At 36.4% G+C, this 23,328-nt stretch overlaps 4 protein-coding genes and 1 pseudogene across 5 annotated transcripts; 3 read left to right on the plus strand and 2 right to left on the minus strand.

Moving 5' to 3' along the window:
• The first annotated feature begins 120 nt into the window (after positions 1 to 120).
• Positions 121 to 5,630, plus strand: LOC112773000 (protein PAF1 homolog). Its single transcript, XM_025818041.3, has 12 exons — positions 121 to 1,931; positions 2,267 to 2,335; positions 2,998 to 3,105; positions 3,209 to 3,389; positions 3,467 to 3,540; positions 3,642 to 3,761; positions 3,935 to 4,040; positions 4,339 to 4,425; positions 4,529 to 4,597; positions 4,717 to 4,788; positions 4,879 to 5,022; positions 5,106 to 5,630. Exons 1-12 carry the CDS (start codon positions 1,003 to 1,005, stop codon positions 5,235 to 5,237), a joined length of 2,091 nt encoding a protein of 696 aa, XP_025673826.1. The 5' UTR covers positions 121 to 1,002; the 3' UTR covers positions 5,238 to 5,630.
• On the minus strand, positions 5,601 to 15,434 carry LOC112772999 (MMS19 nucleotide excision repair protein homolog). 2 transcript variants are annotated; one of them, XM_025818040.3, is made up of 20 exons: positions 15,127 to 15,434; positions 14,950 to 15,012; positions 14,788 to 14,842; positions 14,361 to 14,458; positions 13,949 to 14,107; positions 13,579 to 13,638; positions 11,282 to 11,470; positions 11,013 to 11,066; positions 10,630 to 10,716; positions 9,844 to 10,543; positions 9,022 to 9,401; positions 8,830 to 8,903; positions 8,419 to 8,524; positions 7,468 to 8,285; positions 7,197 to 7,272; positions 6,976 to 7,087; positions 6,388 to 6,464; positions 6,222 to 6,302; positions 5,969 to 6,048; positions 5,601 to 5,874 (listed from the first exon to the last, which is right to left on the minus strand). In XM_025818040.3, exons 1-20 carry the CDS (start codon positions 15,196 to 15,198, stop codon positions 5,862 to 5,864), a joined length of 3,354 nt encoding a protein of 1,117 aa, XP_025673825.1. In that variant the 5' UTR covers positions 15,199 to 15,434; the 3' UTR covers positions 5,601 to 5,861. The 2 variants fall into 2 exon arrangements, with proteins under 2 accessions (XP_025673825.1, XP_025673824.1); XM_025818039.3 differs by having other exon boundaries at positions 13,949 to 14,131.
• Positions 15,435 to 15,475: 41 nt separating this feature from the next.
• Positions 15,476 to 17,118, plus strand: LOC112769236 (clavaminate synthase-like protein At3g21360). Its single transcript, XM_025813690.3, has 3 exons — positions 15,476 to 16,216; positions 16,308 to 16,561; positions 16,644 to 17,118. Exons 1-3 carry the CDS (start codon positions 15,848 to 15,850, stop codon positions 17,002 to 17,004), a joined length of 984 nt encoding a protein of 327 aa, XP_025669475.1. The 5' UTR covers positions 15,476 to 15,847; the 3' UTR covers positions 17,005 to 17,118.
• Positions 17,119 to 17,396: 278 nt separating this feature from the next.
• LOC112772577 (lysM domain receptor-like kinase 3) lies at positions 17,397 to 20,377 on the minus strand (annotated as a pseudogene).
• A 1,040-nt stretch (positions 20,378 to 21,417) lies between these two features.
• LOC112769237 (clavaminate synthase-like protein At3g21360) lies at positions 21,418 to 22,936 on the plus strand. Its single transcript, XM_025813691.3, has 2 exons — positions 21,418 to 22,272; positions 22,484 to 22,936. Exons 1-2 carry the CDS (start codon positions 21,650 to 21,652, stop codon positions 22,821 to 22,823), a joined length of 963 nt encoding a protein of 320 aa, XP_025669476.1. The 5' UTR covers positions 21,418 to 21,649; the 3' UTR covers positions 22,824 to 22,936.
• Positions 22,937 to 23,328: the final 392 nt, after the last annotated feature.

The raw sequence follows: 23,328 nt of genomic DNA on the forward strand, positions 1-23,328 counted from the left end.
AGATATCAGAGACTCATTAGTGGAAGCCAGCAGTAATATTAGTGAGAGAGAATAAAAAACAAAACATATTTATTTAAACAAATCAGCAGATATATATTTCACTTTCACATAAAGCACTGTACATTTTTCCCACTACACACTCAACAACTCTTTGCCTTCAATTAATTACTTTGCAAAAATATCAAAGGAAGCTAAGTATATATATACATACACATGCAAAATATTTTCCTTGTTTTTCATAAAGGGGGCATGGAACAGTAAAGTACTAAACTTTATGGATAGTAAATCACAGATGAAAATCTAGCGAAGCAATACATGACAATATGACATGGTATCAGTATGATACTATGATTGCTCGCAAAAGCAAAAGCAAGAACGTTCCAAGGGAGAACATGGCCGATTGATTTCTCATAATCTCACCACTCAAAACACACAAGCTCGTCTTTTTTCACTCTCCACAAGTTGCTTCTCTATTACTGCTAATAATATCACCGATCTATGCTCTCTGCACTTGTGCTTCTGTTACTTGCTGCTTTTCCACTTAGGTTAGGACTTATGTGCAGTCATTCACTTCTGAATTCGGGTACTGGAATCTTCCATATCAAAGGCTCTGTTTTTACGGGACCCTTTTCTGAAAAGTTTGCAACTTCGGTGACCGTATCACTTTATTATTATTGTTATTGTTTTGTATGAGAACTGTTTTGATCTCCGAAGACTAGGTTTTGAGCATGATAGCTCATAGTTGCAATAGAGCAATAGATAGGTGACTAGAACTTTTTTCCAATTAATGCCTCGAAGGGTTTCGGCTTCTACTATTGAGAGCCCGTGATCTAGGACTAGGAATAAAGTGAGTGTTATTTTGGATTATTTAGGGTTTAGCTCTGTTCAGCTTGTATATTAAGATTTGGGAAGTGGAAGGATACGAAAATAGAAATAAGGTAGCCCTAAAATTTTGTTTTTTGAGCTTAATTTAGGTGAGTTTTTTGAGTTTATGATTTAGGAATGGCTTCTTACAGGCCTTTTCCTCCTCAATCTTCGTTTCGTCCACCAAGTCAAAGTCAAAACCCTGCTGGTGGATGGAACTATGGTGGTGGTGGTGGAGGAGGAGGAGGAGATGCTGCTGTGTCTTCTTCAGCTCCCTCTACTTCATTCCCACAAGGTGGTTACAATCAAATGCCTCCAAATGCTGGATATAATCATGCTGCTGGTTATGGATCATCAGCTTCACACCATTATCAGCAGTATCCATATCCACCACCACCACCAGCTCCTCCTGAAACCTCATACCCTCCACCACCACCTCCACCTGCACCTGCACCTGCACCTTCAATGCCTCAACAAAAGTTGCAACCTCCTCATGCTCCTCCAATGTACTATCCTCCTAATCAATACTCTCAGTACAATCAGCAGCAGCCGCCACCGCCTCCTTCTTCGCCACCGCCCAGTGCATCTATGCCACCACCACCTCCCCCTAGTTCACCACCACCTCCTGCTTCAGCTTCTTTGCAAAGTCAAAGGAACGAGGAAAGGCAATCGCATGATCGCAGTAAAGGGAAGCTGAAGGAGGCTTCAACTTCCGCCAGACGTGAACACAAGCATTCCAATCGTGGCATTCCTCATAAACAGCAGAAGCCTGCTGTTGCTCCAATGCCAATGAAGAAATCAAATGGGCCTCCTGGGAGAGCTGAGACGGAGGAGGAAAGGAGGTTGAGAAAAAAGAGAGAATTTGAGAAGCAAAGGCAAGAAGAGAAGCACAGGCAGCAGCTGAAGGATTCCCAGAACAGTGTTCTGCCAAAGACTCAGGTATCTGGGAAGGGGCATGGTTCGGTTATAGGGTCACGGATGGGAGAAAAGAGGACTACTCCCTTATTGAGTGGTGAAAGGATTGAAAATAGGTTGAAGAAGCCAACTACATTTCTATGCAAGATGAGGTGAGTATGTTGAAATCACTTTTGATTTTAGGTTTTCCTCAGGAGCATCTCTTTATTAGTTATTTGCAGTAGTTGTTGTTATTTTTTTCTGTGGTGCATTGTATTGGATATTGATTAATTATGGGATTTGTTCTGTTTATGGAGATTCCATATAAAAATGAGATTTACGTTCATTTTTTCTTATGTTAATTTCTCCATTGCGTTATGCTTTCCGAATGAGATTTATGTTTCATCAGTTAGTAATCATTCATATTGCAAGCACATGAAATTATTATTCTAGATGTTTTCTGTTGGTGCTAACAAATTGCGAATTTACAATCTGTTTCTCATTTAAGGTTCCGAAATGAACTTCCAGATCCAAGTGCACAACCCAAGCTAATGGCATTCAAGAAAGATAAAGATGAGTACGTGGTTGTATTTCATGTTTATTTCAGTATTTAGCTTCCAGTGTACCAAGAGTTATATATTCACATGATGATGCAGTCATTAATGGTTAATGGTTTCACACGTTTATATTGTTTTTGCGCCCTTTTATTGTTATTATTATTGAATCATTTTGGTTAGGCATGAATGTTCAGGCTTGTACGGAGATGATGATGCTTACGTGAGAGTGCTCGTAAACGTACATACTAGTTTACTAAGATGTAAGGATATAATGGATTAATAAGACGTTAGTAGGCAAATGTGCTGTTCTGGTACTAAATGAGAATTGAGATATGTCCTGCAAGTAATCAAACAAATTCTAAGCTACCAATAGCATAGATAGAGTGTATACTGAGTGAACCAAGTGATTCCTGAGTGCTGAACACTAGCTTTTGCAAGAATATTCATGGTTGAAGATCATTTAATTATAACCTGATCACTTTACATTAGTTGTGTGTTTTTATCCTTTTTCATGTTGACTAGCTATGCTGGATTGAATTGCTAGCTCATACTTCTCTTATCCCTCATATTAAAGGATATATACTACTGATAAGTGACATTTATTGGAAATATTACAGTGGCGCTTTCTAGACTAATGGCTTAATTATGCCTTCCTTTTTTCCTGGTAATTTCATGATGGTAGATATGCAAAATATACGATCACATCCCTGGAGAAAATGTACAAACCCAAGCTTTTTGTGGAGCCTGATCTTGGGATACCTTTAGACCTGCTTGATCTCAGTGTTTACAAGTATAATCTTCAAACCCTTTTATAAACTTGAATTTGATTGTATCATTTATGCTGAATGAGCTGGTTTGATGAATTTTTTTTCACTTGTCATATACTCTTACAGTCCTTCCAGTGTTAGACCACCCCTTGAACCAGAAGATGAAGAACTGTTGCGAGACGATGAAGTTGTTACTCCAATGAAAAAAGGTGGCATAAAAAGAAAAGAAAGACCTACTGACAAAGGTGTTGCATGGCTTGTCAAAACACAGTATATATCTCCTCTAAGCATGGAATCGACAAAACAGGTATTATACATTTATGTCGATATAACAATGCATTACCCTCTCAACACAATCAATAGCTTATGAAGATATTGTTGTAGTCTTTTACTGAAAAGCAAGCAAAGGAACTGAGAGAGATGAAGGGTCGCAATATTTTGGAAAATATTAACAACAGGTAGAGTGGTGTCCAACTATCTCATCTGACGTTATTTTACAAAGAATTATTATTTGACAGTAATTATAACCTTCTAACTATAATAAAATGATCTCATTTAGGGAAAGACAAATAAAGGAAATAGAAGCATCATTTGAAGCGGCTAAATCACATCCCGTTCACGCAACTAACAAAGATGTGTATCCTGTTGAGATTCTGCCGTTGCTGCCTGATTTTGATAGGTATGACACCCTATATGCATTGAAAGAATAACTTATCCAGCTGTATCTTATTCATCAGCCGGTTCTTATTTTCGTACACAAAAGTTGAATCATTTGGAACTAAGAGAGTCATACTTTGTTGTGACATTGGAGTTCATATTAATTAAGCTGACATTTGCTGCCCCACTATGCAGGTACGATGATCAGTTTGTTGTTGCGGCATTTGATAATGCTCCTACAGCTGATTCTGAAAGCTACAATAAGTTGGACAAATCTACACGTGACGCCCATGAGTCGCAGGTAACTTATGGTTCTAAGATAATTGAAAGTGATTTTGTTCGGAGACTCATGTATATCCATGTTTGCAAGTGCACACGAATACATGAATATCTATCAACTTTATTCTCTCTCTCTCTCTCTCTCTCTCTCTCTCTCACACACACACACACACATACACAGTTCCAAAAACAGTTGCAGTGTTTGCAATGTGTCTATCTGTCTTGGCACTGTGATGACTATTGTTGCTAACTGCTGCATATGTTTGAATCATAGTCCTACTTATTTATTGGTACATGTCCTATTTATTTTTTGCCCGCAGGCAATTATGAAAAGCTATGTTGCATCTGGTTTGGATCCTGCAAATCCCGAGAAATTCTTAGCTTATATGGTCCCAGCACCTGGAGAGGTAGATTTGCCTCTTATTCAATTTTGCTTCAGTTCTGAAGCACAAGTAACTAGAATTAATACTGTGATTAGCTGCTGGATTTATCTGAACTTTGTGGTGGCAGATGTCAAAGGATATATATGACGAAAACGAAGACGTCTCATATTCTTGGGTCCGCGAATATCACTGGGATGTATGTTGCCATGGATTTTTTCTACCAAAACACTTTTCCAACTTAGTTGTTCATTCATGTATCATCTAGTAAACAATTTCCCTTTTAATACTCCTGGAATCTTTATTTTCCAACAATAGGTACGGGGCGATGATGCACATGACCCTACGACGTACTTGGTTTCGTTTGACGAGTCAGAGGCACGCTATTTGGTATTTCCCTCGAAACACATTTACATCTCTTCCAATGTGATAGCTCATGATTTATTGATTACTCTGTCAATTTGTTAATTTGATATGCAGCCTCTTCCTACAAAGCTTGTTTTAAGAAAAAAGAGAGCCAGAGAGGGAAGATCTGGTGATGAGGTTGAACAATTTCCAATACCTTCAAGAGTGACTGTAAGGCGACGGCCGAACGCCGCTGCAATTGAACTGATGGATTCTGAGGTATGGCATCGTTAATACATCGAAACTCTTGTTTGCTTTCGTAGTCGTAAAATCGTTCCATCTAATATTTTGATGCTTTTAAGGCTTATGCAAATACGAAGGGAGGGGACATAGAAATGGATGATGACGACGACATGGAAGAGCAACATAGAGTTGCTATGCAGCAGCAGGATAATTATCAGTCTAGTGGAGCAGAAGATGACATCTATGATTGATTGATTCTTTGATGCAAATTTTGCTGCTGCACCTTCATGATAATTTCTCCACCAATTTGTTTTTGTATTGATGGTGGCTGGTAGCTGAATTTGAAGTGACTTAAGATTCTCCATTGAAGGATGAAAAATGAGATGAGAATCGCCATGTTATATGCCGATTTCAACTCATACATTGTACTTCCCAATTGTAGGCAGTTTTAAAGTTATAGGTTTTTCTGTTAATTAAAATAGAAAATAATGAAAAATAAGAAAATGTAAAAATATGTGTAAGGTAACATGTTTCTTATTAATTCGGTATATTTGTTGGCCAAATTTTTAAGATCTTAGTTTCTTTGGAACATGCTACTGTTTCTTAGAAAGAACTAATGATAAACAGCATATTTATAGAACAAACTCGATGAAAACTAGCATGTTACATTCATGTCAGTGTCGAAGGTCATTTTGCTTCATTTTGCCAAACTCGCCTTTTTACAAGTAACTATCCACTATGCAACGAAATTGATATTTACAAGTGTTGATATCCACCATTTCAAAAACTTGCAGTTTATTCTTTTGGTGGAAAATCGCACTTCAAGTTGGACGGGAGGACCTTCCAGTAGCTTGGGAAGTTGATTGTGAAGAACATCAATGATGACTCCTATATCAAATTATTGTAAGAAGCAATAACAGAAGTTGTTGCATCAAACAAAATTGTTCATTTTCCCGAAACTAAAGATGATCAAGTTACCAACCATGCACGCCGACATCTGATAGCTTCGCCTCGAACACTTCTCTTTTTATCATCGAGAGCTTTTGATATTGACCGCAGTACCTGTTGTAATCAATAGGATTAAGATGAATAATAACTGTTAGACATGGACAACGCTGTGCATTCAAGGTATTCAACACTTGTGGGAAAGTGAATCATTCAAGTCATAACTGTTATCAAAGAGAATATTAGTCAAAAGATGATAATCATCTATTCAAGCTGAAAGATTCACAAACCTGTGTTCTCATAGGATAGATTCGGGAATGTGGCAGCTCAGACATGGCAAGAAGACATTGAATAGCTGTCTCTCGAACAAGCTGCGTAACAAGAAAATGAGAAACCAACATTAACACCATATATGACATTGGAATATTGGATCTTTGTACAAGGAAGTTCTGATACCGTCTTATTAGGATAATCTACAAGTCTAGTCAGACAGTTGATGATAATATGTGCATTCTCGGTTACAGCTTCTGTTCCTGCATACATAAGATACATAAAAGTGCAGAGTGATAAACATATCCCACAGATAGCATGCTATATCTTTCTATAAACAGCCACATCTGCATGAGCAAGGAACAGGGACATAGGTAATTAACTAATTACAAATTTATAAATACCAGGTATGACGCCAGAACTTAGCAACTGGTATAATGGTCTAATGATCAATGTTCTTATGAAATTAGCAATTTGGAGTTGATCAAATTTCTTTCTCAAGGAAATGACTAAAAGCAACTAAGGGCAGCCTGGTGCACAGCATCCCAGGAAAAGGCCGCACCCAAAGTGTGTAACTAGCCTAATGTAAGTATAAGTGACTAATTCCATGGAGAGAACTCAATTGTTGCTCCAAGGTCTACCCTTTCAAATGACAAAAAGTAATAACAAATGAAAATAAGATTGCATCACATAAATGAAAACCTACTATACACACACCTCTTGGCCATAAAAATTCAGATAACAGAATATGAATTCTATAGGCATTGTAATTACCATTTTTATTGGTCAATATCCCAGATAACAAAAGCAACAGGCCATATAAAATATCTTTATCCTGGACATCCTCTGTTAATATTGACATGCAATCCAGGAGAACTGGTATGAGCTGCAAATTATTGCAAAGAAAATTACTTTAATCAATCATTGATAGAGAAAGTCATTACTAGAATCTAACAAATATATAATTTCGCAATTTTAAAATTTCCCATACTAACCTTGTTTGCGTCATTTAATATAACTATTAGTGGAGTATCAGATATGATATGTGCCATGGCTCGATACAAGAAAGATCTGAGAGTGTAAACAAAATCAGTTTAGACATTTGAAGGGGAGAAAGATAAAAACACCAAAGTCAAAACACTCATTAGTAATATGATGTGGTGTTCGCGTATATAGGGGTTCTAGCGGACAATTCAAGTCTCTAAGGCATCAGAATAATAAAAAGAATACTAAAAAATTACATTCCATTGGGAGAAAAACACCTACCTGGAGAATGAAGGGTGAGAGTTTGTGATCAACTGCTGAAAAACTGGCATCATTGAAGAGAAAAATCGCTGCTTATAAAGTGGCCTAATTATGGCATGAAATTTTTTGTTCAAACAGACATCAGAATCACTCATAAGAACATGAAATGCATCAGCAGCACATTTCATTACTAAAGGATCCAATGGTTGCTCTTCAGTCTTTAAGCACCCTATAAAAATCATAGCGATGTCTTTAATCTTTTCCTGACCACACATAAGCAAACCTTTTCCAATCCATGAGAGCCCACAAACGGCATTGATTTGAAGCAGTCTATCATTTGCACCACCAAGGCATAAATCAGTAATAACCATCGCACTCCCGTTTGCTCCAGTTCTCTGCAACATATCAGACGTGGAAAACCATAATTTTGTGCAGAATATAATATCCAGAGCTTCTTCCAAGGTAAGGTCACTTGAACTTTCTGCACTGCTGGATTTTGAAGCCAATTTATTTATTATAGAACCCAAGGCCTGCGCAGCTGGAACAATGCCTCTGAGATGCATTATCATAAATAGATCCAGAAGTACTCTTATATTTGGAATGCGTGTCTTGGGGCAAACTGCAATAATTGCTGATGCAAATAATGAAAGTATCCACTCATCTCTATCGGAAATGTCATACTGTCCAGGACTAAGTGGCATTCTTTCAACTTTATTTAGCTGAAAGTTAGTATGCGATAACAATACTGTATAAGCTTTTAATATTATCGTATTTTGACTGTCCACAGAGCAACTTGCTACAGAAACTTTCATAACTTTCATTAATGCATCAAGAAGACCCTGAAGTAAAGGCAGAAAATATTTAATATTACTGCTTCGTAGTATTTTTCTTGCATGTAAATGATATCACGTTTGGGATTTCAACAAATATCAACATAGAATATTAATCCATAAGAGTTGCAGGAATATTTACCTTTTCCTCAAAGGGAGCACAAAAATCCATGCAATTTCCTGCATGAGCCCAAATATCTACAGCAAATTGCTCTATGAACTCCTCCGAACATCCGTTCTCATGGATCCTGTCCAAATATGTGCAATTCAAAATATCAGATTGCCAGGAAATTCTACCAGTGTAGATCCTCCTTGTTCCTTGAACATTTTAATTTTAGTTGTAATAGATTGCAATTGTTCTGTTGTTTTAAGTTGTGAACCATTTTGAAAATTTATCATAACAATGTTAATACCATTGTTTAGATTATACGACTTTAGCATTTTATTTCTAATGCAAAATCTCAGATAATTTCACATCTAAGCTGTTGGTGAAGAAAATTCAAATAGGCACAACAAAGGAAATGTAGTATATAAGCTCTGCTGAGTGGAATACCATGGAAGCAACTTGCAAGAATAGCACTCCAAAAGCTGAACAGCAGTTTCAAAAGACCTTGAATTTCTACTGGCCTGCATGAACCATGCCAGAGGATTACAGCCCAAAATCCAAAAGTAAAGCTCACAAAATTATCTAAGGGATTAATATGCACAAATGTTAAAATAATATTTGCAGAAGAGTATTACATACACAAACATCAGATACATTGGCAAATACAACTCCTGTCAACCCTTGAAGAACAGTCAGCATATTTATCTTTCCAGTCATTCCTATCTCAGATAATGCTTTTACTTTGAGTGAAAGAGGTAGATTAATATCATTGATAGAAAGCAGTTCTGCAGCTTTTTCTACGACTAAAATCTTGTAGCTCATCGCCTTTTCAGATTCATCGAACTTTTGAACAAATGAACCAATATGAAATAATGCTTTTAGTGCCGCTTCCCATAGCGTCATTTTATTGGAATCCTCTATTATGATTGACATTAGTTTCTTCAAAATATCCTCAAATATTAACATTGGTACTGGAAAAACATCTGAACAAAACATAGCCAGTATCTGCAAACCCTTCACTGCATGTCAATACCAAAAGCCAAAAACGAGTCAGCAATGAAAATATAAAACAATAAATTCAGAAGGCATGAACCAAAGAAAGACAAATTTGCATCTGAAAGTAAGATGTATGCATGTGAAGTGTATACCCTTTGTTGGAATGCTAATAATAGTTTCGAATGTATTTTATATTACTGATATGCATGTTCTCAAGTTTTGCTGTTTAGACCTACTTTGCCTGTTGTTTCTGTTTTGTCCATTACAAGGATGTCTATGTCTTTTCCTCACAAATGTGATCCTTCCTTTCCAGAAAGTTTTCATCTTTTGTTACACAGAACACACTAGGAGTTCAACACACACTCATAGTGAAGAACCAAATAACAAGAGTAGCAATACAGTTATAATTCTGGATAACAAAGAATTAGCATTTTAGGAGGGGGGGCTAAGAAAAAAAGCATTCACCTCCAACGTATATCTCTGGATCAAGGGGGCATATCTCATTACTTAATGCCAACACTGAACAAAAGGCATTAAACAATGGAGTTGAAAACCTATGAAGCTCAGTGCAGCATGTTTCATGCTCAAGAACATACTGTTCAGACACTGAAAATAATTTCCTGTATCCTTCAAGTAGTTCAATGCAGAGATAAAGTAATCCAAACTTAACTCTCTCAGAGGGAAAAACTTCACCATTTTGTGGGTTATCAAGATTTCCAACAGAAACCACATTATCCATTATTCGGGAGAAATGATTCTGAAATACTTCATTGCAGAAAGAAAGAGAAGTCTTCGCCATGACATGGAGAATACAACCAACACAATGCAGTTTCTTCTTTTCTTGGACAGGAATATTGTTGTATTTCTCATAAGAGGCAGTTGTCTTGATACAAAAGTTGACATCTTCATCATCAATTATTAAGCTAACTAATAAATTGCTATTTTGCAAAATAAGTTGCTGAAGGAGGGATAGAGCTTCTATTACTAGTTCATTCTTTGAGGGGCCAAAACCATTCAAAGGTGCTAGAGTAAAAGAAAAATCTGGGTCCTCCAAATAAGTAGATATGATGTCCTTTATTAAAGGCCACATAGCACGTACATATTTTGCGATTCTCTCTGCTCCATACTTGGAAGAGCAGGCTCTCAGATACCTTAGGGAATCAATCTGAATGCATAGAAAACAAACAAACAGAAAATCTATAATGTTATAGTCTAACACAAAAGATAGAATGACATTCCATTAACACAAACCTTTGCTGAATGTAGCGAGGAAGAAAGCTTCTCAAGTAACAAAGGAACGAGATATGGCTCGAAAAGAGGTGTGGAAGAGAATGCAGCCTGCAGGAAAGTAATATAACAACTGAATAGCATATCCTAGCCAGTTTTTGAATGAAAGATAAAATATTACAAACATTCCATTAGTTGAGGATGACAAGCAACCAAGTTGCATGAAATGAAGACTTAGTATAGATAGTTATAATATAAATGCAAGAAAATTTGTATTTCCTCTTTTTGGGTAAAGCAAACATAATAGGACCAAGGGATCTCCCAAAATAATTGAAAATAACAAGTACTGTGAGAAAATAAAACAGGTAAGACAAACCACCATAAACTTCGAATGAAGTTCCACTTACCATCAAAGCTCTTGACAGATCATCTCTTTGAACATGAGCATCATCACCCACTGGCTGGTAGAGAAACAGAAATCCAGATTACAAATAAATAACAGTCAGAATACAAATAGAATGTCCATCTTGTCAGTCTCCAATGTAACACAATATAACCACTCATATTAGTACTAAAAACATTGTCTGGAACATATATGCTTAATGATGTATGGAAATGAGTAAGCATTATAGAAGATATTCAATTGGGAGAAATATGCAAAAGATTAGAGACTTACGTGTGTAAAGTGAATAGGAAAGTAGGCTTCTAAAATATCAAAAATTTCTTCAACGAAGTTTGTATTTGGACCAGATGGATCAAGATATAATTTTCCGACAGTCTCAATAATATGAAAAATGAGCATTAAACACTCTGGATCCTTTTCTACATCCACAGCTTCACAAATTCCATAAATAAGTTCCTCGCCCTGCAAGAGAGTGAAGAACCAAGGTCTTGTAATTACGAATTTAAATAATAGCTTACATAGATTACTTTGGGATTGCATAATTTAAGTCACATATTTGCCATCATATGTTCATTCCATTTAGTAGGATATCTTATCCTCTCCTATTGAACTTGAATATTTTGTATCTCAATGTTTTCAGTATATTAAAAAATATTGAATTAAGTAAATACCAAAATTCATGCACTACTCAGAAAAAGAAAGAGTCTCATATATACAAATTATACAGTACATAAAGTCCAAAAACACTAAAATAACCATATTTTAAAACACATCAATTGACACTCAATTATAAAAAACAGTTACTATATAATGAAATGGGTGGTAATATACTTTGGTTGCAAGAAGCAACAAATCTAAGCAATTAGATATAAATCAAACGAAATTTGTCTAATCTGCCCTAAATGGAAGAAAACGGAAGTATAATCAAAGAAGGGTATAATATAGCCGATTCAACATGGTCAATTTAATAATTTATATAATATTTAACTATATGTTGATGACCTAAAACATGATACGTCACAGTTTTAATCAACGAAAAAAAAAAACTGAAAAAGACCAGTCCAACTAATATTTTGCTTCAAAGTTTTTGCTGTTTAGATTTAGCCATTTATTAGAAAATGAGTAAATAGCCATTTTGGCACCCGAAAGATTCATTTTTTGACAAAACGGACCTCAACATTTATTTTTGACAAAATGACCCCCAAAAAATATATTACATTTGACAAAGTGACCCAAATGTTTGGTCAATGGTTAATTTACCTAGTCAACTTTAAATTTTTCATTGAAGTACTAATTTATCCTTCACTTTTCTTATAAAATTACAAATTTACCCACACTCTTTCTCACCATTACCTAGCACCATTCCTCCATCCTTCACCTACATCACCGCACATCCTCCCCCTGCCCCCACCTCCGCTTCCTCCACCACCATAATCGATCTCCAATTCTCCATTGCATCAACCAAAATGAGTAAAATATTAACCTAATAATCACTCCTAAATCAACCAGAAAACTCCCAAATAGCAATGAACAAAGGAACAAAACAAAGTCTCAAAAACTGATTTCACAATAATGAAATAATGGATGATCAAATCTAATTCAATAATCAAATAGGGGAAAAACACAATAAATCCTAACAATAAAGAGTAGTGTGAGGTGTTGTGAAATTAGATATCCATAATCGCAGGCTACAGAGAAACCAAGAACAGATCTTGATCCAGAATTTCAATAGAGAACGATGAACAATTCAAAAATGGATAGAAAAAGAAGACGAAAAACAAGAAAAAAGATGAAGAAATACCTGATAAGAAAGAAAAATAAGGTTGTTTTGTGGGTGGAATAGAAAATGAAAAAAGGTGTGGGTTTTGGAGAATTTAGTTTCAATCAAGTTCGCTCTATAACATTCTCAAAACGAAAGTGGGAGATGATAAAACACGAGGTGACAACGAAGCACAGCGATGCGACTGATGATTAGAGAGAGGCAATGATGAGTCGCGAGGAGAGCCTGCCGATGAAGTGGAGGTCCACTTGCAGGACCGACTATGGCAACGACAGAAGAAGTGGAGGTTCTCTTGCAGTGGTTGTGGTTGGCCGCAGGAGAGAGAGAGAGAGAGAGAGAGAGAGAGAGAGAGAGAGAGAGAGAGAGAGAGAGAGAGAGAGAGAGAGGAGAGGTCATGGCAGCCGCGATGGGAGAAACAAAGAAAATGGGATTGGCAGTGGTGTTTTTCCGTTTTGGGAAGATTGGTGTCATTGTTGGGTTGTTGATGGAAACTGTTGCAATGGTAATATGATGGGGTAGTAATAAACTGATAAGTGGAGAGAGAGAGAGAATAAATGGTAGATTAGTAATTTTATAATAAGTTAACAGTTGACTAAATAAATTAACCATTGACCAAATGTTTGGATTACTTTGTCAAACGGAATATATTTTTCGGGAGTCATTTTGTCAAAAATAAATATTAAGGTCCGTTTTGTCAAAAACTGAATCTTTCGGGTGCTAAAATGGCTATTTACTCTTAGAAACTCCGGTCATATATTGCCTTATAGAAGTTTAGAGAAGCTAGGACTACCAGTGAAGCAAGCACGTCGGAGTAGCGTTCTAGCAGACAATCAAGTAGTTCAAGGGATAGCTGCAGGAGAAAATAAAAAACGAGGTTAACAGTGGAGTGCATTATATAGCTTAGATGCAATTAATAAAGGGGAATCACGGAAAAAAATCCCAATAAAAATAATTAGCATTAGAAAAGGGTTTTGCACCCAATATAAAAAAGGTTAGTTAACAAAATTTAAGCCAGTATATGATCAGTTCGACTTCTTTTCAACAAGCGTTCTTTTTCTGGAATTATTCCATAGAGAATTTACTGTATTTTTCATCTTTGGAAAATTCTAATTCATTGAGCAGAAGGAAGTATTTGCTTTCTAGCTGTAACAATAATTTACCTTCCTGTCATACTGTCCTAAGGACTGAACTTGAACATACTCTAGAAAGGACTGAACAATGGCTTTGGCATCAGTACCAGTTACCATCCCCACCACACTTTTTCTCCTTATTAGTGCCAAGCAACCAATAAGTGCACCTCGTAGTGCTCTCCAATCTGCCTGATCATGAACAATATTATATTGCTCATGGTAATCAGAGAATACCATGAAAATTTGTCTCAGTAATTATATAGCTTATAAACAAAGCATCAAAATCCCAATCAAAACCATGAAATTGTCTCAATCCAATCAACAGATGAAGTAAGAAATCCATTGACAGAAACAAATTAGAATAATTTTGACAGGGAAGCGAAAAAACTCAATTAAAAAGAAATTCAAACAAAAAACTTTAAGAAGAAATATTCATACTGACCAGCCTGTCCTTGAAGAACACAACCAAGGTATGTATATTTGCACTGCCAAGAGGTTTCGACTCAATACGCTTAAGCACCTCACCTAGAAGCAGGATTCCTGAAGTTTTCCAAGAGACACAGACATGTACTGAAGATTATTTTGAAGATTAAACTAGTAAAAGATAATGCACATCCATACACACACATGCGCGTTCGTCAACGCTACCTGTTAGAATGTGTATGAAATACACATAAATATACAGAAGTGAATTTCTACAAAACCTTAGCATATACATTAAGATAGAGAAAAGCTCAATCAACTGCCATATCAGTTGTTGGGGCAGTGATCAGAATGAAGTAGCTTCCTACTGGAATCCTATTCAGAAGAATTGCTTGCTACGCTGCATGCAAAACAATAGCAACCTGGAAAATTAAGCAAAAACGCACCTCTTGCACGAATAACATTATCTGTTGTTGTCAAATACATCTGCAACTCTCGAACCTGAATTTTGAAACAGACGGAAAACAAGAAAAGACACAAATTAACTGATGCATGAAAAAATGTATATTTTTTATTTTACTTTCATTTGTTAAGGAAGTGAAACACACCAGAACTTCCAGAGTTAAGGAATCAGATTTCACAAGACACCCAACTGAGTCCAAACTAGCAGCCTGCATTAACATGAGCATCATCATCATCATCATCATCACCAACAATTCAACAGAAAACAACTGTTTTGATTAAAAAGCAGAGATGAAATAATTATTAGCTGAAAGGAATTGAACCTGTTGAGCTGGAGTCGAAGAAGAATCGACGTATGACTCAATGTAGCGACTCAACTCACTCGGTTCCGCCATTCTCAACCACTGTTACTTTAGGGCTTTAGAATTCACAACGAGAAAGAAAGAGTTTCAGTTCGTTAGGGTTTAAACCTTGATGATTCTGCAGCTGCGGCAAAAAAAAAACGACCAGCAAATACGATTTAACTATAATTTGTATTTTATTAATTTAACATAATTAGATTAAGTATGAACTTTTTTTTGGGATTGAAATGGGCCTTTGATGAAGAGAGGCCCAATAGCCCAATTGTTATGTTACGTACTTACATTATCCGGTGACTTATGAGTTACGATGAATCTGGTTGCAATTTCCGTCCACGTGGAGGATTATTATTTTTAGAGAAAATTACAAATACATTCCTAACCTTTTGCAGATATTTTTGTCTCTGACTATTGAAAATAACTTTTAAGTTACTGACCTTCACAAAATTTGGACGGATCAGTCCTTCCGTCTAAATGTCCCCTTCAGAGACTGATCCGTCCAAGTTTTGTGAAGGTCAGATACTTAAAGTATTTTTTAATGATCAGGAACAAAAATGTTCGCAGGACAAAAAATTAGGGACCTATTTGTCATTTTCTCTTATTTTTATTATTAATTATTAATATTTATTTTATTAATAAAACTACCCACCTATCTAACTAACTAAGTAGATCGCGGGAAGAAACCATGGCAGTGACGGCGGCAGAGTCGTTCGTGGAAATTAAGGTTCCTCAGCAGAAGCTTTTCGATGGAGTTTCTTTCCCGGCTGTACTCTCTCCTCCTCCTTCTTCAGCAACTGTTCTTCCACTTACGCGCTCCATTAAAGCCCATAAGCCCTACTTAGAATCGTTGCTTCTGAAATCGGGTGCTCTGCTTTTTAGGGGATTCACCGTCAACACCGCCTCCGACTTCAACGACGTCGTCGAAGCCTTCGGCTACGACGAGCTTCCCTACGTTGGTGGCGCCGCCCCTCGCACCAACGTTGTTGGTCGTGTCTTCACCGCCAATGAGTCCCCACCCGATCAGAAAATCCCTTTCCACCATGAAATGGCCCAGGTAAGGTGCTACTTCATTTCACCTGAAATTCAGTATTTTTTTTGTATAAAGTTGCAATCTTTCTCTTAATTGGTGGGGTTTTGTGGAACAGGTTCCGGAATTTCCTTCAAAGTTGTTCTTTTTCTGTGAAGTGGAGCCTGCGAGTGGAGGTGAGACACCAATAGTTCTGAGCCATGTTGTGTATGAAAAGATGAAGAAGAGGTACCCTGAGTTCGTTGAGCGGTTAGAGGAGCATGGATTGTTGTACATAAGGGTCTTAGGTGAAGATGATAACCCTTCTTCTCCAATTGGCCGTGGCTGGAAATCAACCTTCTTGACCTCAGATAAGACCATAGCTGAGCAAAGGTTTCATCTTTTTTCAAATCATGCCATAAATTTGCCTTATTTTGTGGAACATGCATAGCTCATATGAATGAGACTCTTGCAGGGCTACTAAACTGGGAATGAAGTTGGAGTGGTTGGAAGATGGGGTGAAAACAATCATGGGTCCAATCCCAGCAGTGAAGTATGATAAGAGCAGAAACCGGAAGATATGGTTCAATAGCATGGTGGCTGCATACACTGGCTGGGAGGATGAAAGGAATGATCCTGTGAAGGCTGTTACCTTTGGTGATGGCCAGCCATTACCCTCTGATGTAGTCTATGATTGTCTCAAACTACTTGAGGAAGAATCTGTTGCTATTCCATGGCAGAAAGGAGATGTTCTCTTGATTGATAATTGGGCTGTTCTTCATTCTCGTAAATCATTCATTCCACCACGCAGGGTGTTAGCTTCGCTTGTTAAATAAGGTTGTATTTTGATATTAGCTATGATGTATCACAATATTCCACTATCTGTGACACCCATTAATGTATTTAATATTTGTAGTCTCACGTCAATATGAAGGTGTATTATTTACCAAGATCCTGGAAAATGGTGGATCAGTATTGCATTTTAACTTAAAAAATTGTCAAAAACAATTACGAGATCAGTAGGTAAAAATTGCATTGTTACATATTCCTGCCAAGAAAAAGGATCATCTGTGACAAATTATAAGATTAAACTCAGGGCAATGGACAAAGGTGTTGAACCACCAACTCCATGACAAGTTGCTGATCCAATGGATATGAGAAAAAAGAAATTCTTGCTTTGTTAATTATCTCCCCAGAATTAGGCCACTGAAAACTTGGCTCTTCCCTGCTAGAGTTGTAAGATGGGGTCATCCTCCACACATTGTTTTGCAAGCATGGCCATCTATGCAAACAACAAACTTGTGGGGTGAAATTTTGAGAAATTACAGTTTTTTGGATCATATTGAGATGAAGAACCTTCAATTTTCTAAGGTAAAAGACAAAATATCCTTAACGGGTCATGAGTACAAGATTGGAAAAAGGAGAAACACACTTACCTTAAATACATTATCATAAGGATACAGATTCATCATGCTAGGACCAATGTTGTCTCTCAGGCTTGAAGTGCTCCTAAGAATGGAAACCATCTGCATTGAGACAACTGCTAATGAAGTTCTAAAAACTAAAGCTGAAAAACAAACACACACCTTGAAATGTCATGTTGTGATTACTGAGGTACACTATCTTTACTTAACAGTTACATCTTACTGAAAGCAGAACTTACAACAGATGCCAATGGAACGTCTGTCAGGATTATTTGTCGCCACACCTTCAGTTTGAATAACGGCCTCCTTCCCTGATATGATCTCAAAAAGAACAACTCCAAATGCGAAGACATCACTCTCAGTCATTGCAAGGCCATCTCCCAAGAATCTGCACAATATTAAGATTTTAAAAGTTGTAATCATTTCAATTCACTTTGAATGATTGTGCCTGTTGAGTGTCTGGATGTAAATTACTTAATTACTCTGGAGCAAGATATCCATATGAAGTAGCAAATTTTCTTGTTGCAGCTTCTCCAACATTTCCTTTAGCTATAAGTTTTGCGAACCCAAAATCTGATATCTAGAAACAAAGAGAGAAGGAGAGATCTGACAATTAGAGAAAATCAAAATGAAAAAGAAAATCATATGGCATAGAGAAATGTTTTGGTGTTACCTTGCCTCTAAAGGAAGCAGCAAGTAAAATGTTGCTTGTGGTGATATCTTGATGGACATCATGAGCTTTTGCATGCTCATGTATGTATTCAAGGCCCCTAGCAGCATCAAGCGCAATCTGAACCCTGATGATCCAAGAAAGCGGCAAATGACCTGTAACCAAGAACAAAAAATGAAGGATCTTTAACTCTATATTTTAGAGGAATGTTTGTGTGTGAATCATTTTCAATTTGAAGGTGAATTTATATACATGACAAACATCAAAGCATCTTCACGATGTTACCCTTATAAATGGCTTCTGAGTAAACCCATTTGAGCATATTGAGAATCAAGAAAATCTCGTTATCATGACTGGCTGCATAACCGATAAATTCTACCTTGAACGAAGTAAAGAAATGCCAAGCATTTAGCTCCAAAATCAAAGCATATAATTTACTTTGAACAACAGTGAAATTACCAGGATAGCATGATGAACCCTGCACATAGCTTTCAATTCTATCATAGATTCTTTAGTGTGTGCAGTTGTCATCCTTTTGATAGCAACTTCCTAGAAGGATTTACATGCATATCAGAAACAGTATGAAAATCATAACTTCCCTATGAACAGATTTAGTAACCTAGCCACAAACCTGGTCCCTGAATAGACCATAGTAAACAGAACCATCTGTTCTGTGTCCAAGCAGATTTGAATTAGCGAAACCATTAGTTGCGCCAAAAATCTCTTTAGTATGCTAAAACTATAGGCTTCTCCATGCCAAATATATCAGGTCTTGTAGCTGCAGTAACAAATATAAGTTATGCATAGCCTCCTGAACATGTGTATAGTGGAGAATCCAATGTGAGGTTGATTACTTGAAGGTTTTGAAACTGTAATTTGGAGATTGCTGGATTCACCATCGTCTCGCTCCTCGTCCAAAGTACTTTTGCCACACATGTACCCTCCAGAACCACAAAAGAAACTTGGATTCCCATGAATATGTAATTTATGAGATATCTTTCCTTCCTCATCATCTTTTACTTGATTACTTGCTTCAGCAATACATTTTGATGATCTTAGGGTCAGAGTAATACAAGAATAATGCTCAATATGATAAGAAAAATCCAACCATTAAGCCCCCAATGATCCATCCAGAGGCCACATTGTCATTATGATTGACTTGATCAGCTGTAAAAGAAAAAGTGCATCTTTACAATTACTTCACAGACAATCATATTGTATGGTTCAAACTTCAAACAGTTAAGATACACAAGTCATTTATTATATCCTTACTTAAACTATACCTGAAAAATTATCAAAAGATGGTGAAGGGACAGGAACTGAAGGAGTGTCATTATTCCAATAATGATGATAAGGCTCTCCAGGAACTGCAATGCAGTAACATGGAATACAAAAATGTTCATTACATGAATCAATCAAATAAAAGTGTCTGTTCTATTCATGCATGGCTATTCTATTCTATGCAGTTGAAGGAGAATCACCACTCACTTGAATTGAGAGGTATATAAAACAGACAACCAACAATGACATTATCAGGATTGTCAATGGCATTCACTGCTTCAATGCTATCCCCATCTCTGATTACATAACTCACCAGATAGTTCCAGAGTCCACTTGAGCAGCCACAGAACAACCTCAGTGATATAACAGAAGCAGTTCTTGCCCAGTGATTGGTCTTAGGCAATAGAGCATCCATCACCAAGTCATTGACAAAGCCTCCGTGAATGGATTTCACTCTGAAACTGGTGTTGGATACATAGTTCTTGGTAGCAGCACCATAAGAACAGTTCCAAATTATGTGTTATTTTTTATTTTTGCATATTGCAACATGTTTTTTTATGTGTATGAATTATTTTTTTTTCTCATTATATTTCCTAAACGAAGAATTAATTCGTCTCAAATTTTTTTTGTTTGGTAAGATAATGGGCCTAAGCTTTAAGTATCGAAATTCTATTTAAGAGTGTGGATGAATTATTATTGCTCATTACTGATCATAAAAGCCCAAAACAAGTAGGAGCTTTAGCAGGCCTTCTTAACCAAATCCAATCACGGAAGCATGATGGGCCGCCTCGTTTATTAAGCCCAGTTTAGGGGATTGGCTAGAACCTCTCTCATTGGGTTTATTTAACTATTTTAAAACAATAGATATTGAATCCGACAAGACACCAAAAAAAAAGGACATTGAATACGATAAATTTCTTGATGGATAACCGGGTGGGGTGAGGTTCGAGAATAGTGATGGATGAGTGAGTGAGTATAAAAGGCCAAGGTTGTAGGTCATTTGGGTTGGGTTTGTTTATATGGACAGATAGTGAGACATTAAATTATTTTAATTTATCACCAAATAAAATATAAAAACACAAAATTTTATATTTTTATTATTTATATCTTGTTGTCAGTATTTTGTCTTGTTCTAAAAAATAAACACAACATTGGAGCTTGGAGCTTGGTAAAACTTTTTCAAAAAATGTTTGTCTTTTAAAAATATAAATTCCTATAAAAAAAATTATGTGTTTATGCTTATTATTTTTTAAAAATAAGTATTTTTAAAAATATTTAAGATAACAAATTTTAAAAATTATATAAATTAAAGAAGAACGAAAATCATGTAATATTGATTTTTTTTTTTAAATGTTTATATATGTAAAAAAGCCTAAAGTATCATCGGTCATTCAAGGGCTTTTCGTGTTTTGTGATATTGTAAATTAAAGAATTAAGTTGGTAATTTTGATAACAGCACCTACATATAAGAACATGAAAAGAGGACAAGAGCTATGTCCCACTAAAAGGATTTGCCAATTCAAGCGAATCATTCTCAGATCTTCTTTAGTGTAAGCATATACACGTGAAAAAGAAAAGCTACTTTACCCACTCTCCTTGATATATAGTATTATATTACTTTCTCTTTTTCAAAGCATGTGTTAGTTAAAAAAATTACTAATTAAAATTTAAATGTTATGTTTTAGTTTAACAATTTATTAATCAATTCATATTTGACTCTTCTAATTAATTATATTTTAACTAAAATTTAATAATTTTAGTAATTATATATAACCAAAAAGAAACAACTAATTTAGAAAAAAAAATTTAAAAGGCTAATATTTTCAGTTATAAACGTGAAAAATGTTTAACAATAAATACATTAATTATTTAAATTTTAAAATATTATGAAAGAAATTGTATACACACCAAAAAATATTTAAAATTTTAAGTGATGTGACAGGTAAAGATAAACAACTTTGGCAGTCAATATCATACACCTACCGTAACTAAAGTTAGTAGTGAGTCAAGTTAATTAATTAATTAAACAAGTTGGGAAACACTTTAATTACCCATTCATCAACTAATATTTTTTACTAAAAAAAAGATTAACGAAGAAAGCGAAGGATGAGGTTTTCAGAGGGATTGGTGGTGGAAATTGAGGTTCCACAGCAGAGGAACCTTCACGGCGGAGCTCGATTCCCAGCCGTCGTGACTCCTTCTTCTTCTCCTTCTCCATCTCCGCAGCAACTCATAGAATCTCATAAACAGTTGCTGGATTCGCTTCTTGCGGAATCTGGTGCTCTGCTTCTGAGGGGATTCCAGCTGAACACCCCCTCCGACTTCAACGACGTCGTTGAGGCCTTCGGCTACGACGAATTCCGCCTGGCGAGTATCTCCGCACCACGCTCCAAAGTTGTAGGGCGTGTGTACACCGCCAATGAGTCCCCGCCGGAGCAGAACATCGCTTTCCACCACGAGATGGCCCTGGTTCCTGAGTTTCCTTCCAAACTGTTCTTCTTCTGTGAAGTAGAGCCTCAGCCTGGAAGTGGCGGCGAGACTCCAATAGTTCTGAGTAACCTTGTGTACGAAAAGATGAAGAAGGCGCAGCCTGAGTTCGTTGAGCGGTTAGAGAAGCATGGCTTGTTGTACACAAGGTTCTTAGGTGACGACGACGACACTTCTTCTCCAATTGGCCGTGGCTGGAAGTCAAACTTCAACACCACAGACAAAACCCTAGCCCAACAGAGGTAATTACTAATTAACTAGTTTCACTGTTAAACCACTTTTTTAACTTAGCCCGTGACAACAATAAAAACGTTTCACACAATGTGTATTCTGTTGGGTTAAATTTGTGAGCCATAAGACGTTTTTATTGTTGTAGGTTAAGGTAGAAGAGTGGTTTAATATTCACAGTTTTCACTAATTCAGTCATTCAAAATTGAAATTGGAAAAATGCAGGGCGAATGAAATGGGGATGAAGTTGGAATGGTTGGAGGAGGGAGGAGCGAAGATGATAATAGGGCCAGTGGAAGGTGTGAGGTATGATGAGAGGAGGGAATGCAAGGTGTGGTTCCATACTATGGTGGGATGGGATGATCCATCAAAGCCTGTGACCTTCGGTGATGGGCAGCCACTACCGGACGGTGCGGTGAGTGATTGCCTGAGAATAATGGAGGAGGAATGTGTTGCGATTCCATGGAAGAAAGGTGATGTTCTCATCATTGATAACTTGGCTGTTCTTCATGCTCGAAGACCATGCAATACACCCCGCAGGGTTCTTGCTTCACTAGCTTCTTAATAAGTACTCTGCATGAATTATTCCACTTCATTAATAACATTATTATGTTCCCCTTATATTACAGTGTATGTATTTCACAATAAGCTTATTTAATTACCAAGAATGAATTCCTATGTTTTGTTTGCCTCCCTTTGATGTAACTTTTTGTCTTGGATTGTTATATGCTTTGGAAACTTGTGAGGTCTTAAGTATCGGAAAACTCAAGACAAGCACCATCAAGTGTTTGAAAGTGTAGGAGATTATTAAAGAGTTTTCACTCGTTTGGAATTGGAAGGGTCTGCATTTAACCAAAAACTGTACTAAATTAATATGGCAGCTACTCAAATGAAGATGCAAAAAACATCTTTTTATGAAGATACTTTGTATAAAAGTGTGATTTATTAATTTGGCCACATTTCAAATAAAAACAACACTTTTATAACATATCAAAATCTAACCCTACAATCTATCATCTAAGGATCAAAAAGAAAAATCATCACATGAAGACAATTATAATATCTTCATG

The sequence above is a fragment of the Arachis hypogaea genome, chromosome 18 (genome assembly GCF_003086295.3).
Source record: "Arachis hypogaea cultivar Tifrunner chromosome 18, arahy.Tifrunner.gnm2.J5K5, whole genome shotgun sequence".
NCBI classification, from domain to species: domain Eukaryota; kingdom Viridiplantae; phylum Streptophyta; class Magnoliopsida; order Fabales; family Fabaceae; genus Arachis; species Arachis hypogaea.

Bases quoted from the DNA above. Each gene is read 5' to 3' on its own strand.
- LOC112769236 (XM_025813690.3), top strand. From the start codon at position 15,848: ATGGCAGTGACGGCGGCAGAGTCGTTCGTGGAAATTAAGGTTCCTCAG. The intron at 16,217-16,307 runs GTAAGGTGCTAC...TTTGTGGAACAG, and splicing joins TCCACCATGAAATGGCCCAG to GTTCCGGAATTTCCTTCAAA. The intron at 16,562-16,643 runs GTTTCATCTTTT...AGACTCTTGCAG, and splicing joins AAGACCATAGCTGAGCAAAG to GGCTACTAAACTGGGAATGA.
- LOC112769237 (XM_025813691.3), top strand. From the start codon at position 21,650: ATGAGGTTTTCAGAGGGATTGGTGGTGGAAATTGAGGTTCCACAGCAG. The intron at 22,273-22,483 runs GTAATTACTAAT...GGAAAAATGCAG, and splicing joins AAAACCCTAGCCCAACAGAG to GGCGAATGAAATGGGGATGA.
- LOC112772999 (XM_025818039.3), bottom strand. From the start codon at position 15,198: ATGGCGGAACCGAGTGAGTTGAGTCGCTACATTGAGTCATACGTCGAT. The intron at 8,525-8,829 runs GTATTCCACTCA...ATATTTGGACAG, and splicing joins TCTTGCAAGTTGCTTCCATG to GATCCATGAGAACGGATGTT. The intron at 6,303-6,387 runs GTATCAGAACTT...CTTGTTACGCAG, and splicing joins TAGATTATCCTAATAAGACG to CTTGTTCGAGAGACAGCTAT.
- LOC112773000 (XM_025818041.3), top strand. From the start codon at position 1,003: ATGGCTTCTTACAGGCCTTTTCCTCCTCAATCTTCGTTTCGTCCACCA. The intron at 1,932-2,266 runs GTGAGTATGTTG...TTCTCATTTAAG, and splicing joins ACATTTCTATGCAAGATGAG to GTTCCGAAATGAACTTCCAG. The intron at 4,598-4,716 runs GTATGTTGCCAT...TTCCAACAATAG, and splicing joins TCCGCGAATATCACTGGGAT to GTACGGGGCGATGATGCACA.